General features: G+C 52.9%; 4 protein-coding genes and 1 non-coding gene across 5 annotated transcripts; 1 reads left to right on the forward strand and 4 right to left on the reverse strand.

The window, feature by feature from the left end:
* Positions 1-1,234: 1,234 nt before the first annotated feature.
* ColSpa_07865 (alpha-L-fucosidase 2) lies at positions 1,235-3,565 on the reverse strand (the record flags this gene model as incomplete). Its single annotated transcript, XM_049274077.1, has 1 exon — positions 1,235-3,565. The coding sequence occupies one exon, from the start codon at positions 3,563-3,565 to the stop codon at positions 1,235-1,237; it is 2,331 nt and encodes a 776-aa protein (XP_049130034.1).
* Positions 3,566-4,475: 910 nt separating this feature from the next.
* Positions 4,476-6,248, forward strand: ColSpa_07866 (lactose permease; the record flags this gene model as incomplete). The annotated part of the gene is made up of 3 exons (XM_049274078.1): positions 4,476-4,687; positions 4,762-5,520; positions 5,576-6,248. The coding sequence occupies 3 exons, from the start codon at positions 4,476-4,478 to the stop codon at positions 6,246-6,248; spliced, it is 1,644 nt and encodes a 547-aa protein (XP_049130035.1).
* A 581-nt stretch (positions 6,249-6,829) lies between these two features.
* On the reverse strand, positions 6,830-6,911 carry ColSpa_tRNA_210. Its single transcript has one exon. It is a non-coding gene; the product is annotated as a tRNA-Leu (tRNA).
* Positions 6,912-7,384: 473 nt separating this feature from the next.
* Positions 7,385-8,116, reverse strand: ColSpa_07867 (uncharacterized protein; the record flags this gene model as incomplete). Its single annotated transcript, XM_049274079.1, has 1 exon — positions 7,385-8,116. The coding sequence occupies one exon, from the start codon at positions 8,114-8,116 to the stop codon at positions 7,385-7,387; it is 732 nt and encodes a 243-aa protein (XP_049130036.1).
* Positions 8,117-9,201: 1,085 nt separating this feature from the next.
* Positions 9,202-10,543, reverse strand: ColSpa_07868 (uncharacterized protein; the record flags this gene model as incomplete). The annotated part of the gene is made up of 3 exons (XM_049274080.1): positions 9,202-9,333; positions 9,414-9,836; positions 9,968-10,543. The coding sequence occupies 3 exons, from the start codon at positions 10,541-10,543 to the stop codon at positions 9,202-9,204; spliced, it is 1,131 nt and encodes a 376-aa protein (XP_049130037.1).
* Positions 10,544-13,194: the final 2,651 nt, after the last annotated feature.

The following is a 13,194-nucleotide window of genomic DNA, read 5'->3' on the forward strand; positions in this document are numbered from 1 at the left end:
CACAACCACAACCATGAATTCAACCCAACCAAACCCAATTCCAACCTCGGACGACCACGGCTACCAGCAGGGCCGCTCCCGGGCTGCCTTGACCTCCTAACCAAGGCCATCCCAAGTTTCGGTTCATGCAATGCACTGATCCTTCTCGCTCCACCTTGTCCCGTTTTCGCCGTCCATTTGGTTGGTGCTGCAAGTCGGTCCAGGTCCAGGGCCGCCTGCACAACATTGGGCCAACCCGACATCGCCGTGGTCGCTTTGTTGTGCTTTGCGCGACGCCAATCGATGCACTGCGGGAGGCTTCAGTCTTTCGGAGACAAACGAAGAACGGCGGTAGGAGAAGAAAAAAAAACACCCCCAGGTGCCATGTTTCAGCGGCTGTAGCGCTAGCCGCTCAAATCCCGGTCCGCATGACACCAAAAGGTTACTCATCAGTCTCATGCCCCCCAACTGGTGAGGTTCAAGCCAATGGGCGATGATCGGGTTCATCAACTTCTTTTTCCACATGGTCATGCTCTCATGCAAGCTGACCCCAGAACAACGGCGACCTAGGTAAATTAGTTCGCACGGGAGATCCTCTTCATCTAGCAGGGAGCGCCGTTCGACTGCTCCGCGCTTCTTCCGCTCGCAATTTCTGACCGGCCCGCGATCGTCACAGCCGTCGCAGACACAAGGCCTTCGTCCTCAAGTCGCTTCCGACCAGCGGGCCCTATTGTTCCTGGCGGGCCAGACGGACGGTGCAGCTTGCTCGGCAGACGCTGATCCAATCATCCAAAGATCGATCTCGTCCGTCTTAACTACGGCCCCTTGGCCGAAAGAGGCTTCATACCGCCCGATGTTTCACACCAGCCGCTCGGGAGTGGCGGTCATGGTGTGTGCTCTCGGGCCATTTACGCCCTGCAGCCAACGGCCGTCCACTACGTGCACTGAAATCTCCGTCACCAAACAAACGTGGGAAATTAGGGGTCCATGGTCTCCCTTCACAACAGCATTGGATTCGAGTCAAGCTTGCGCAACTCTGCGGTATGACCGTTCGTATTCCGAATCGTCAGAACCTCAAAGTCCGCTTTTCAGCTTGTGATTATTACTGAGCCTTTTGGGAAGAGACTCGCTTCAGGACCGAGCTTGAATCTACCATACAATGCCAACGATACCAGTCGGTGGCACAGTGTTCAGAGCAATCTCGGCACTTCCAGTTCCGTATGTGGCTGCGAGATCACCATAAAACCCTGCCAGTCTATGCTTGGCAAACGATCTGATGCTCGGACTTGGGCGCGACGCCACGCACAATAGTCCGAGAACCATTGGGAAAAACAATCTGAGCCTCAGCATCCATAGTGGCTGGACTCTCCACAACCACAGGCTCGACGATGCCGCCATTGCGCCACACGAAAGACGCGAGCCAACCGCCCTTGGTGCAGACACGCGTGAGCTCGCCCTCAGTCCAGCTCTTAGGACATGATGGTAACAGCCGTATTTCGACTATCCCGGACTTCGAGTCTCCAGGCAGTATGCTGGACTGAATTAAACACTCAAGAATACCGGCGCACCCGCCAAAGTTGCCGTCAATCTGGAATGGTGGATGGTTGTCGAGCATGTTCGCCAATGTCGAGCTCTTAAGCAACATATCCATGTGTTGACCGCAGCCCTCGGCGTCCAATAACCTGGCGTGGAGGTTGAGTAACCATGCTCTACTCCATCCTGTATGTCCACCACCATGTGCTGCTCTCCGCTCAAGGACCCGTCTCGCGGCGTCAGCCAAGTCTGGTGTTCTTGCTGGGTTGATACTTTTCCCCGGGTACAAACCGAACAGGTGAGAAACATGCCGGTGACCCGGCTCATGCTCCTCATAATTCTTCAAGCCCCATTCCTGGATCAAGCCATTGGTGTTGATCGCCAGTTCGGGCAGCTTGCCAAGAGCTTCTTCTACCTTCCCACGCAGTGATTCCTGTCTGCTTAGCACATCAGTGCTCCAAAGAAACTTTTCGAATGCGATCCGAATAATGGTCATGTCGATAGCGGAGCCCTCGCATAGAATACCGGCCTCGCCCGACCTCGATATAAATGTGTTCTCGGGAGAGAGTGAAGGATTCGTGACCAAGTACTTTCCGCATGCCGACGGGATGAGGAAGTCGAGGAGGAAGATGATGCAGCCCTCCAAGACCACCGCCGCTCGTCTGTGGAGGTTCTCGTCGTAATGATACTGCAGCATCTCGAATACGTCGATACAGACCCAGACTCCTCCGAGAGGCCAGATGGTCGAAGGCATCCATCGATCTTGAGGGTCTGTGTCTGCCCAAATATCCGTATTATGGTGCGCACACCACCCTCCACAACCGTACATGGCTTTGGCCGTCTTCTCCCCCCTCTCAGCCATGCGCTCCAGCAGATCGAGAACAGGAATAGCGCATTCGACGAGATTGCAAGGCCCGGCTGGCCAGTAGTTCATCTGCAGGTTGATATTGATAGTATACTTACACCCCCAAGGCGGCGCGAAGGAAGGATTCCAGATGCCCTGCAGCGTCGCAGGTAGCGCCTTCTCAAAGTTTCGACTCGACGATATGAGCAGATACCTGCCGTAGTTATGATACAAAGCTACTAGACCGGCGTCTCGTCCTTTCTGAATCCGCTCATCCGTAGGAACATGGCTAGCGTTCGGCCACATACGAAGTGTCGTCCGTCCGAAGAGGCTCTGATAATCGGTTCGATGGCGTCTGACCAAGACGTTCCACGGGAGTTTCAGCGCTTCCAGAACATTGCTGCGGGCAACTGTCTCTGGATCAAGTGCTCGATACGTCGTCTGGGCGCCAATGACGATCATGCAAGATGACGACTTCACAACCAAGGAGTTACCGATGGTCTCCACGGACCCTTCAGCATCGTCGCAAGCAACTCCCAGGGCAATGGACAGTCGGTTGCTGTTTCGGCCACCCGGGGTCGCGTTCAGTGTGATCTGCCCATAGCTTGTTTCGATACTATCCAGAAACTCGTTCGTCTCCCACTCGATGTCGCTGACCCGGTCGAGCCGCACTACGAATCGCGCTGGTTTGGAGGCCGTGATCCGAAAGGCCACCACGTTATCCGGAAAGCTGGCGATGGCGTCTCGACGGTAAGAGACTCCCCGGCATCGATACTCTACTGTCGTCTGCGCGGTGTCAAGACATAGATGCCGGCGATAGTCCGCGATGTCCTCGGCACCATGGCCTAACTCGATGGTGCAAGTACCTAGCGGCTCATAGTGTCGCATACTCGCGGGCGTCGCGAAGAACGCCTCGCGCACCAGACACTCGGCCTCGGCGTGCTTCTCATCTCGGATGAGCTGTCGGAGTTTTGGCAGGTGGCGGAGCGCGTCTTTTGGGGTCCTGTCCTGCGGGCCGCCGTACCAGACCGAGTCTTCGTTCAACTGGATGAGTTCGGTCAATGTTCGCCCGTAGACCATCGCGCCTAGCCGCCCGTTGCCGATTGGTAGAGCTTCAGACCACTCGGAGGCAGGTGACTGGTAGTGGAGACGCAAAGACTGGTTGCCCTGATCGGACCCGAGTGTCTCTGAGCCATCCTGACGGGACATGTTTTGTTGGAACGACGAGCCGGTATGCCGGTGTCTGGATCAGCCCAAGTCGAGTGCAGTCTGGTTTAGCCTGGGCCCTTGGCTTGTTTTTGCCTTGGAGATCTTCGATTGGACTGTTGGAAGTTTATGGGAAGGCAGTAGACAACTCTGATGTACTGGTGATCGGGATCTGTCCGTCTGGCTGATGTGCGTCTTTCGAAGACAACGATAGTCGTGCGGCACTATCAATTTGAACCCCAGACAACCCACGAACGACCGGGGTAGATGCCCGGCGTCGTATTATTTGAGGAAAATTGGCTTGGGGAGTGTGGGGTAGCCGGCCGGCTACCGCCTCGAGCCAATCATCACGGGTCAAAGCAAGCCGAATATCCTCATTCCGGTGGTGGTGTGGTGGCTAGTCCGATCCAACTGCGTCTCTACAACCGTCGAGACCAATCACCATCGGCCAAAGCCGCTGCCGTCCTAGTTGTGCGTGGATCTTGGGGAAATGCAGAGTTTAGTCTGCAGGCGAATGGACGAAGACGGCATTTGATCTGGACTGGCACGTCTGCAAGAAGCATCTCATGTGAACCACATGGCCAGTTGGAGCGTCGTGGGAGCCCTGTCCATTGCCTACATTTCCCAAGGTTCGAGACTCAACTGTCGGATGGCCACTCCGTGTTGCGCTAGAAGGGTAGCAGTGCAGGATGTAAAAGGTGCCACCCTGGGTCGTCTCCCGGTCCCGATACTGAGGTTAGGAAAGGTCTATATATCCGCCGAGACACCACACACTGGAATCCGAATCCCTCGGACCCAGGAACTCGGGCTTCTTGTTCATGTTCACCAGCTGAGTGTTTTCTTCCCTGTCTCCTCCTGATCGACGAGACTGCAAGACCCCTTATCTGGGTCCAAGAGATCGTTCCCGCCCACCATGGCGCCACGCGAAGAGGTTGACCATACGGTCATCTACCACGATGATGTCGCGGAAGCGAACAAGATGGGTGTGGATGTCGACGAGGTTGCAGCCACCCGCATCACGGAGGCCGACATGATGCAAAAGTCTGCCGAAGCTTTCTCAATGAGGTCCAAGTCTGGCCTCTTGGTCATCGGCTATATGTTCGTCATGGCCTGCAACCAAGCGGGGTAAGCAGTGTGTCTCTTTGCTCCGAGTTCCTTTCGTGAGATGGTTGTGATGGAAGCTGACGAGATGAACATAGTTACGGTGTGGACTGGGGCGTCATTAGCGGCATCAACTCTAATGACCGCTGGCACGACTATTACGGATTCCCCAACTCTGGTGTCATCATCTCTACGATCAACGCCTTGATGCAGATTGGCGGCTTCCTGGGTGCTCCCTTCCTCAGCTGCGCCGATGTTCTGGGTCGTCGCGGTGTCAACTTCCTCGGCAACTTCCTTGTCGTCATCGCCGCCATCATGCAGGCCTTGGCCCCCAACCTGGCCTGCCTCATGGTCGGCCGACTTGTGCTCGGCTTCGGCACAGCCCTGTGTACGGCGCCCCAGTACGTCGCCGAGATTGCGCCCATCCACCTCCGTGGTCGCATTGTCGGCATATTCGGCGCCTTCTTCCAGGTCGGCTCCATCATGATGCTGGGGATCATGATGGGTCTGACCAAATTCGACAGTGACTGGCAGTGGCGCTTGGCCTTCTTCATCCAGGCCATATTCCCCATCACAGTTTGCATCTTCATCTACGTCCTCTGCCCAGAATCCCCTCGCTTTCTTTACATGCGCGGTAAGAAGGACGAGGCCCGCCGCGTCATCGCGCGGTACATGACATCAAGCAACGACATCAACCACGAGATTGTCGACCTAATGATCCTTCAGATCGAGGAGTCTATTGAGACAACCAAGGCTGGCTTCCGTGCCACCTGGGATTTCCGCGTCTTCTTCACGCGCTCTGTGTGGTTTCGCACATTTGTTTTGGCCGTGTACGCCGTCTTCCAGCAGTGGAATGGGTATGGGTTTTCTTTCCATGGGCAGTTTCCTACTTTGGGCCACTTGCTAATCTAGATTTGTAACCAGAGGCGGAATCATCGGCTACTACCTTGCTCCTGCGCTCGACACCATCGGCATCACGGGACAACTCGACCAGCTCGGCATCAGCCTTGGCTCGACTTCCATCTACTTTGTCTTCACGCTCTTTGGAGCCTACATTATCGACTACTTCCGCCGCCGCACGCTTATTTTCGCTGGTCTTGTCAGCATCATTCTCGCGCAGACCGCCGTGACCATTACAAGTTGGCAGTACAGCCTGAACGAGACCAAGACGACGGCCATCCTAACGGTCGTGTGGATCTTCCTCTTCCAAGTCTGTAGCGCCAGCTTCATCGCCACAATGCACAACCTCTACCCTGTCGAGTTGCTGTCGCTGCCGCTGCGTGCCAAGGGCATGGGTCTCTTTGCCATGTTCCAGGCCATCGCCGCCGTCATTCACAACTACGGCATCGGTATTGGCATCCAGAAAGTGGGGTACAAGATCTGGGCCGTCTACATCATCTACAACTTCATCCAGATCTTCCTCAGTTACTTTGTGTTCCCCGAGACGAGCAAGCTGAACCTCGAGGAGATTGACACCATCTTCGAGACCTCGGGTACCAAGCCCGTCAAGCTGAGTATTAAGATTGCCGATGCCAAGGCCTCCAAAAGGAAGCTCGATCGCCAGAACGCGACATCTAGCACCTAACAGCGGGTGCGTTCATTGCTATGTCGAGCTTGCGCGGGGTCGTCTGTCAATGTTCAGCGTTTAAGGGTAATGGGTCAGCGTCTCTGTAGTTTCATAGGTCATGATATCCAGTTGACGGCAGCGTCGGCCAGAGATACTCAGAATAAGAGAAACATTCGATGAATTTGCGATAACATCCCTTGTCATGTAATGTTGCGGGCTCCTACAAGATGTAAAGACTTGCAATGACCTCCGGCAGAGTACGGATTCATTTGATAACTCTGTTCTAGGAGAGTCTCTTTACTGTACTCCGGTCCATCTCAATTTTGGCGTAGGAACTACTTCCCAATACGGGTATTACTAGATTCACGAAACTCTTGAACACACTGCGCCCCTTTCACATGAATGGCAATACTCCCAAAAGATGTAAACGCGCGCTTTTCTGCCTTTGCTACATCAACCCCTCTTTTGTTCCAAAAACACTCTGGACCACTAAAACGGCCTTAAACGGCCCCAAGTCCGCACGAAACCAAAGATATCGAGACGACCAAAAAGAAATATACGAAAACATCAAAAGGAGTGATCGAAACGAGCACTTGCATTGACAAGAGTGGGATTCGAACCCACGCCAATTACTTGACTAGCACCTGAAGCTAGCGCCTTAGACCGCTCGGCCATCTTGCCTTGACTGTTGATGAAATATTCGACTCACAAGCAGAATAAGAAAGACTGGCAGCAAGGGCAAGGCCCCGGAGTGGGGAATCGTGCATTTTGTGTACCGTGGATTGGTTGGAAAGGATCCATTTAGCTGTGGAACTCAAAGAGCTGTTGGCCGGGCCATGCAGTCTCGAGCCAGAATTAAACACTTTGATAAGGACTCTTGTGTAACCCAATCTGCGCAGTAGTACCTTGAGGTATGGTTCAATAAGGCTAGAGCTTCCCGGGACGAACAAGTAACCAGAGTTTGCAACTGATCCAGTGGCTTGAACTGTTTGTGAAATTACAGAAAATTCCAATTTGTAAAATCACCTGTAGGAGAAGTTACTCTCCACGACTGATGAAGCAGTCCGAATCGCGTTACGATGTCTACAGTCTTACAGATCCCAAGTCATAGCGGCCGTACCTCTGTGCACCCACGATACCGCATGTCCACGTGCTTAAAAAACGTAGGGAACGAACCGCGCCGTCGAAGCATGCCATCGTTCCCACTTCTCCCCGAACTCCGCTCTCAGCATGCGCTCCTCCTCCCGGACTCTTGTCCACACACCAAATAGAAACACCGAGCAGGCTGCAGGACCTAGAACCCACTCAATGGCCCTCAGACTCTGATGCACCGTAGGCGGGATCCAGCAGCTCAAAACGCCGTCAAGCCTAGCTAGCAGAGCAACGTTCGACAGCACCAAGACCATAACGCCCGTGTAGCTCGGATGCTGCACGTGAGCATAGATCCCCGTGGTCTTGAGCTGGTCCGGCTTCGAGAGCTGGAAGGTGAAGTTCTTCCCCAGCGACCGGTAAGGCCCGAGGCGGAGCGGAATGCCTGCGAAGAAGATCAGGGCCAGCGGCAGGAATGTCGAGCATGACCAGGTCATCAGGGAGGCGCTGAGGCCGTTCTCGGCGCCGTGACGGAGGGCGGCCGGCGGGATGTCCGGGTAGTAGAAGGCGAGGGCCGCGAGGTGGAGGGATAGAAGAACCAGCGGGAGAAGGATGACCTTTGGAGTGTGTCGGTGGGTAAGGTTCATCCAGCGGATAGAGTCTGCATGCCTCGGCTGTCCACGCTCTGAGACGCTAGGCTTCTGAGCGGGTTCGGGGTTGGGGTTGCGCAGGCCGGCGTAGGTCCCGGCCGTCGAGGCCAGGATCGCGAGCGACAGTACCAACTGAGATATGAACATGTTAAAAAAGAAATGTGCGCCCTGCTTCGAGATGATAGAAGCCGGTGGGTTGTAATGAGTGAGTGCGCACAGGAGAAAAGACGTAGAGTATCGCTAGTACCAAATCCCGCGTGACGTTTGGATGGTGGCAAAAGCACGGACCAGTGCTATCGAAAGGTACTTGACTTTGCTAGCCTTTGACGACAAAATAAAAGTTCTTTTGATACCCCTGCTAGTGTCGTCGTTATTACGTTGGGGTGTTCCCTACGGGGTTGATTGCCTTGGCATCAAATTCCTGTGGACCCTGAAGTTGTTGAACGCACAAAGTTTCGATGGGTGAATGTTTAATCTGGCCCCGCTCAGCCTGATCAGGGACAGAGTATTAGTATGAGTTTTCAGCGCTTCTTGGTCACCGTATAAACCACCAGAGGCCACGATGCTTGCCAATGAAAGTGAAACCGATGTTTTGCAAGATAGCTCTCGAGACATCATACCAGCCATTCGCCTTCTGGCCTCTGGTCCTTACGTCTTCGTTTAATGTTATTTTTGAAGTGACTTACCATCACAGGTCGAAATTCGTCCTGCTTAAGGAACACATTTGAGACTAGAAGCACACCTGTTCGATGTGATAGTCCCTGAATGATTTCGGCGCTGCACTGCCTGGATACTGCGTTAACAACTACGTTACTAATTATGCTGTTGGTTCGACTGACGTAACTTATAGCCATACCTACTGAGCATAATATGTTAAGCTAGGTCTTTCCATAGGGATGATGAATGGGAAGTTGAGTGCGTAAAAAATGCAAAGTTAGCAATGCTTCGGCTAGACAAAACTTGCAGTCTTTCCTTGATGTTAACGTCGCCGCAGAGAATACAGCTTACAGCAACCAGTTTGGAATAGGTGTAATATATCCATCTGGGGGTGAGAGAAAACCACTAATTAAATAAGTTGTAAATAATATAGTCTCTAATGACGTATGAATGCACCCGCATTCCGCTGTATTCATATTAAGCCATGATACTCAATCCAAGTCTATATCCCGTCAAGCGGCGAAACTTACATCAACGTACATATCTCGGACCCTGTAGTCGAACGAGCTAACTTCCTATACCTCTTGAACAATTTTCACCTCTGGGCCTTCGATCTTTTTGACCTTCCGCCCCTCCCACCATGACATCAGACCAGCAAGCATGGCGACACCGCATCCCAAGCCAATGAAGGTTCCAGTTGCCCATGACTGGGTAATGTGTTAGTTACCTCAATTGCAACAGGCAGACGTCGATAGAAGACTATTGGGAGTTGCGCTGAATCACTTACTGGTCGGTCAAGCCGGTTGTATCCCCACATGAAATAACACAGTACAGCCTGCAAGAACGTGTTCAGGACCATCATCCAGATGGTAAATCCAAGCTTCCAAAGTGGCGTCGGCGGTGCAACCTGGCCTGTAAACGTTTCGGGTACCTTCTCGGCTTCGATAGCCCACGCGGGCGGCCTGAACCAGCTCTTGTTCTGCGCAGCGAGCTTCAGCATGGCCGTCTGGTTTTTGAAATTGACGGCCCGGACGTAAAGATACAAATCACGAAATCGCCAGGGCGCAAGGCCGAAGCCTGTTACGCAAAAAAGCGCATTGAGGATCTGACTGCAGATTTCGAGCCACTTTTTCCGGGGTGAGTTGTCGTCGTCGGCGGTGGGATAGTTCATTGCCGGGGCGGCTTTGAGGAGCAGGAAGAAGAGCATAGCCTAGAGCAAGAAGTCAATATCACATTCTCAATTCTTCTACTTTACACGCACTTACTCCCCAAGCCTACAGAACGGGTGTTAGCAAACAAAAGTTCAAGCATGCAACCCAAAAGGGCTGATTTGCGACTTACGACAATGTTCAAGCAGTAAATGGTGATGACAAATCCTGACGGCGTGAGGAAAAACTTCCAAAATGCCTTCAAGCCGTTGGTGATCGTCGTTTTCCACGGTGCCTTGTCCTTCGCCATGTGCTTCTGATGCAGGCTCTGCCGTCGCCGGAATTGCTGCCCTTCGCTGGGTAGTAGGCTTTCATCCGTGTCGGGCGGAGCCTCATCCGATGTTCCGGCCAAGACGGACGGCTCCTCGGCCTCCCTGATGTTCTCGGACTTGTCGTTGAACACATTGCGAAACCCGGGCTGCCCGTCGTTGGAGAACGTCGAAGTGCGCCGGCCTACAATGGGTCTAACGAGCGCCAATTCACCTTGCGGCTCCTGGACGGCGTATCGCGCCGAGTGGCCCTGCGCATTGAACCCGATGTTGTCGCCGCCGGAGTCGGTGTCGCGAAGCTCTGTGAGGTTAGGCGCCTGCGCGATTGCTGTGCCGGCGGCCTGCCACATGCCCAATTGAGGGTTCGCGTTCATGATGGAGATTGATGCGCTCCTGACACGGCCAACGATGCTGCCATTGTCGGCGGTTGGCTCAGCCATGGCTGAGCGGATTTCCTGACCTTGTGGAAGCGTCGGATACCGCGGGAAGTCCACCAGACGTTGCGGGACGCGCAGGAAAGGGTGTGACTGGCTTTTGGCGGCTGTATTACGTTGGCGGACGGGAAACTGAATTGATGCAAGACACCTCACACATCAATTGAACTCACGCAAGATGTCATGTCTAGCCAAGACCAGAAATCTTCCGAAAATATCTATCGAGACGGTGGTGGGAGAAAAACGCCCATCACGTGGGTGGGCCAGCACCCGCGTATTTGGTACGACGTATTGGAGCTAATCTATGAGAATCCATGGAAAAGTCTAAATTGTTGCCTATCCCTACGGATGCAGATCCTGGGTTAGCTGAGGCCAAGGGACTGCCGTGATTAGCTAGCTCCGCATTCTTCACACATCCGGTCCCCGGGGACCCGCTGTTTTCATCCCCCAATCCGACTTGGCGAGAGTCGTTTTCGGCTTCAGCCACTGCTGCTAATGCAATGAATCTTGGGACATCTCCGCTTCGGCAGTTTCTTTACGCGAACCTATTTCTAGGGCGCGCCATGGGCCTTGGAAAATATGGAAGACAACGAGGATGAAGATAGTTAGTTGCTGGATATACCAGCATTCAATTGCCGGGCCATGCCACCAGAGGCAGTTTGAATGTACATCCGAGCCAACACAATGGTGAATATCCTGATACAATAAGTAAATACTCAAGCGTTATTCTTACTGCTTTCTCATTATGATCAAGTCGTAAGCCGCTGTGAACAGGCTGTACTACCAGCGAACTTACGAGTTCACCTTTTAGGGTAGGATCAAGACATTTGAATTGATACTACGGGATGCGTGAAGAATTTTACTAAGCATGGAATTGGCGGAGCACTAAGTCCATGTCTTTATTGACTACAGTAGAGTTGATTGATGGTCTTTGTTGCTGATCTTAGCTGGCATAGCGTGGTCAAGGAACTACCGTCGAATCAAACTATATCTTTGGCACATTGTGAACTACGTTATGCTGGGAGGGCAACGTCGCTTCGATTTCAGCACCCAACGCCCACCAGCCCAGGCCCCACCAACGCCGGCGTCCAACGTCGCTTTTTCTATAAATCACCACTATCAAGTATTGCTGCATTTGACTGTGTCACTGACTGGGGGCCTAATACATTTGGGACATAAATCCGATCGCCAGTTGCCTCTAGGTTCTTGTCTGCGGTTTCTAACAGGACACGAATTCGGCCAACTGATCCTTAATTTCGGGAAAACAAAATGAGGTAGTATATTCATTGGGTTAGTATACAGCATCTTAGCCTGCACCTTTATAAGGTATCATATGGTGTAATGTCCCATAACTGGTGCATAACAAAACGTTCCATTATACTACTTTAGTACATACTGTCTCTCAGCATGCAGCTTGTTGGAAAGACGTGGCTGAAAACAATAACTAGTTGTGGCTGTGCCCCTATTCTTGCTTGTTCAGGGTTTCTTGGCCTGGAATTCCAGGAAGTATGAGCTGATTGTGCGCCACCCGAGAGTTCTGAACTAACGAGATGAATCTGACCGCTGTCTTTTTATTCCTCATTCAACAAACGCGCATTATCCGGGAGTTTAGGCCAAAGTCAGTGTTACAAGGCTCTCGCCAAATCCGATGACATTACAGGGTACACACAATGCCCAAACTGCCAACGCTACTATTCATTCCGGGCTCTTGGCACAAGCCTTCGTGCTATGACAAGATCACTTCACTCCTACAAGAGAACTATGGATTGAGATGCATTTCAATCAACCTCCCGTCCACGACTGGGGATCCTACTGCGACCTTCAAAGACGATATCGACGCCGCACACCAGGCTCTATCTCGTGAGACAGCACAAGGACACGATGTGGTGGTCATTGCTCACTCCTATGGCGGCATGGTTGGCAACAGCATCATTAAAGGATTTGCACGGCCACGAGACGCCGCCAAGAGCAGCTCAACCCCAGCATCATCCTCCACCAATGAACACCACGAAGACACCCCATCCGATGGCCATGTGATCGGACTCATTCTCATCGCCTCGGGCTTTACCTTGACTGGACTAGCTTTCATGGACCCGCTATTTGGGCGTCCACCTCCTGCATGGCGTGTCAATGACACGACGGGATACGCCGAGCTCGTCGCCGATCCTTGCGAGCTCTTTTATCATGACCTTCCTCCAGAAGAAGCCGAATTCTGGACATCTCAGCTCACCACGCAAAGCCTCAAAGCACTGTTTGAAGGGGGTGAATATGCATATGCCGGATGGCAGGATGTGCCTGTCTGGTATCTCGGCACTATCCAAGATCGGGGATTGCCGGTGGTGGTGCAAAGGATGCAAGTCGGCATGGTGAGAGAGATGGGGGGTGAGGTGGAGCATAGAGAACTTCAGACGAGCCATTCTCCGTTCTTGAGTCAACCAAAGGACACGGCCATATTTGTAGTGCAGGCTGTGGAGGCATTTGTAGGAACGTCGATCGATGTCAGACTGAAGAGAGGAGTACGAGCTGATGAGATATTAGTCCCAGTACCTAGACTTTGGCAGCCTTTGACGTGGTTTCGATTTGGTCTTCCTTTGATATTCGGCCGCATACTCGGGAGATCATTTATTATCTTTGGCTGGGGACGGAGGCTTTTCAGG

Source organism: Colletotrichum spaethianum, assembly GCF_022836535.1.
Source record: "Colletotrichum spaethianum MAFF 239500 DNA, contig20, whole genome shotgun sequence".
Lineage (NCBI taxonomy): Eukaryota > Fungi > Ascomycota > Sordariomycetes > Glomerellales > Glomerellaceae > Colletotrichum > Colletotrichum spaethianum.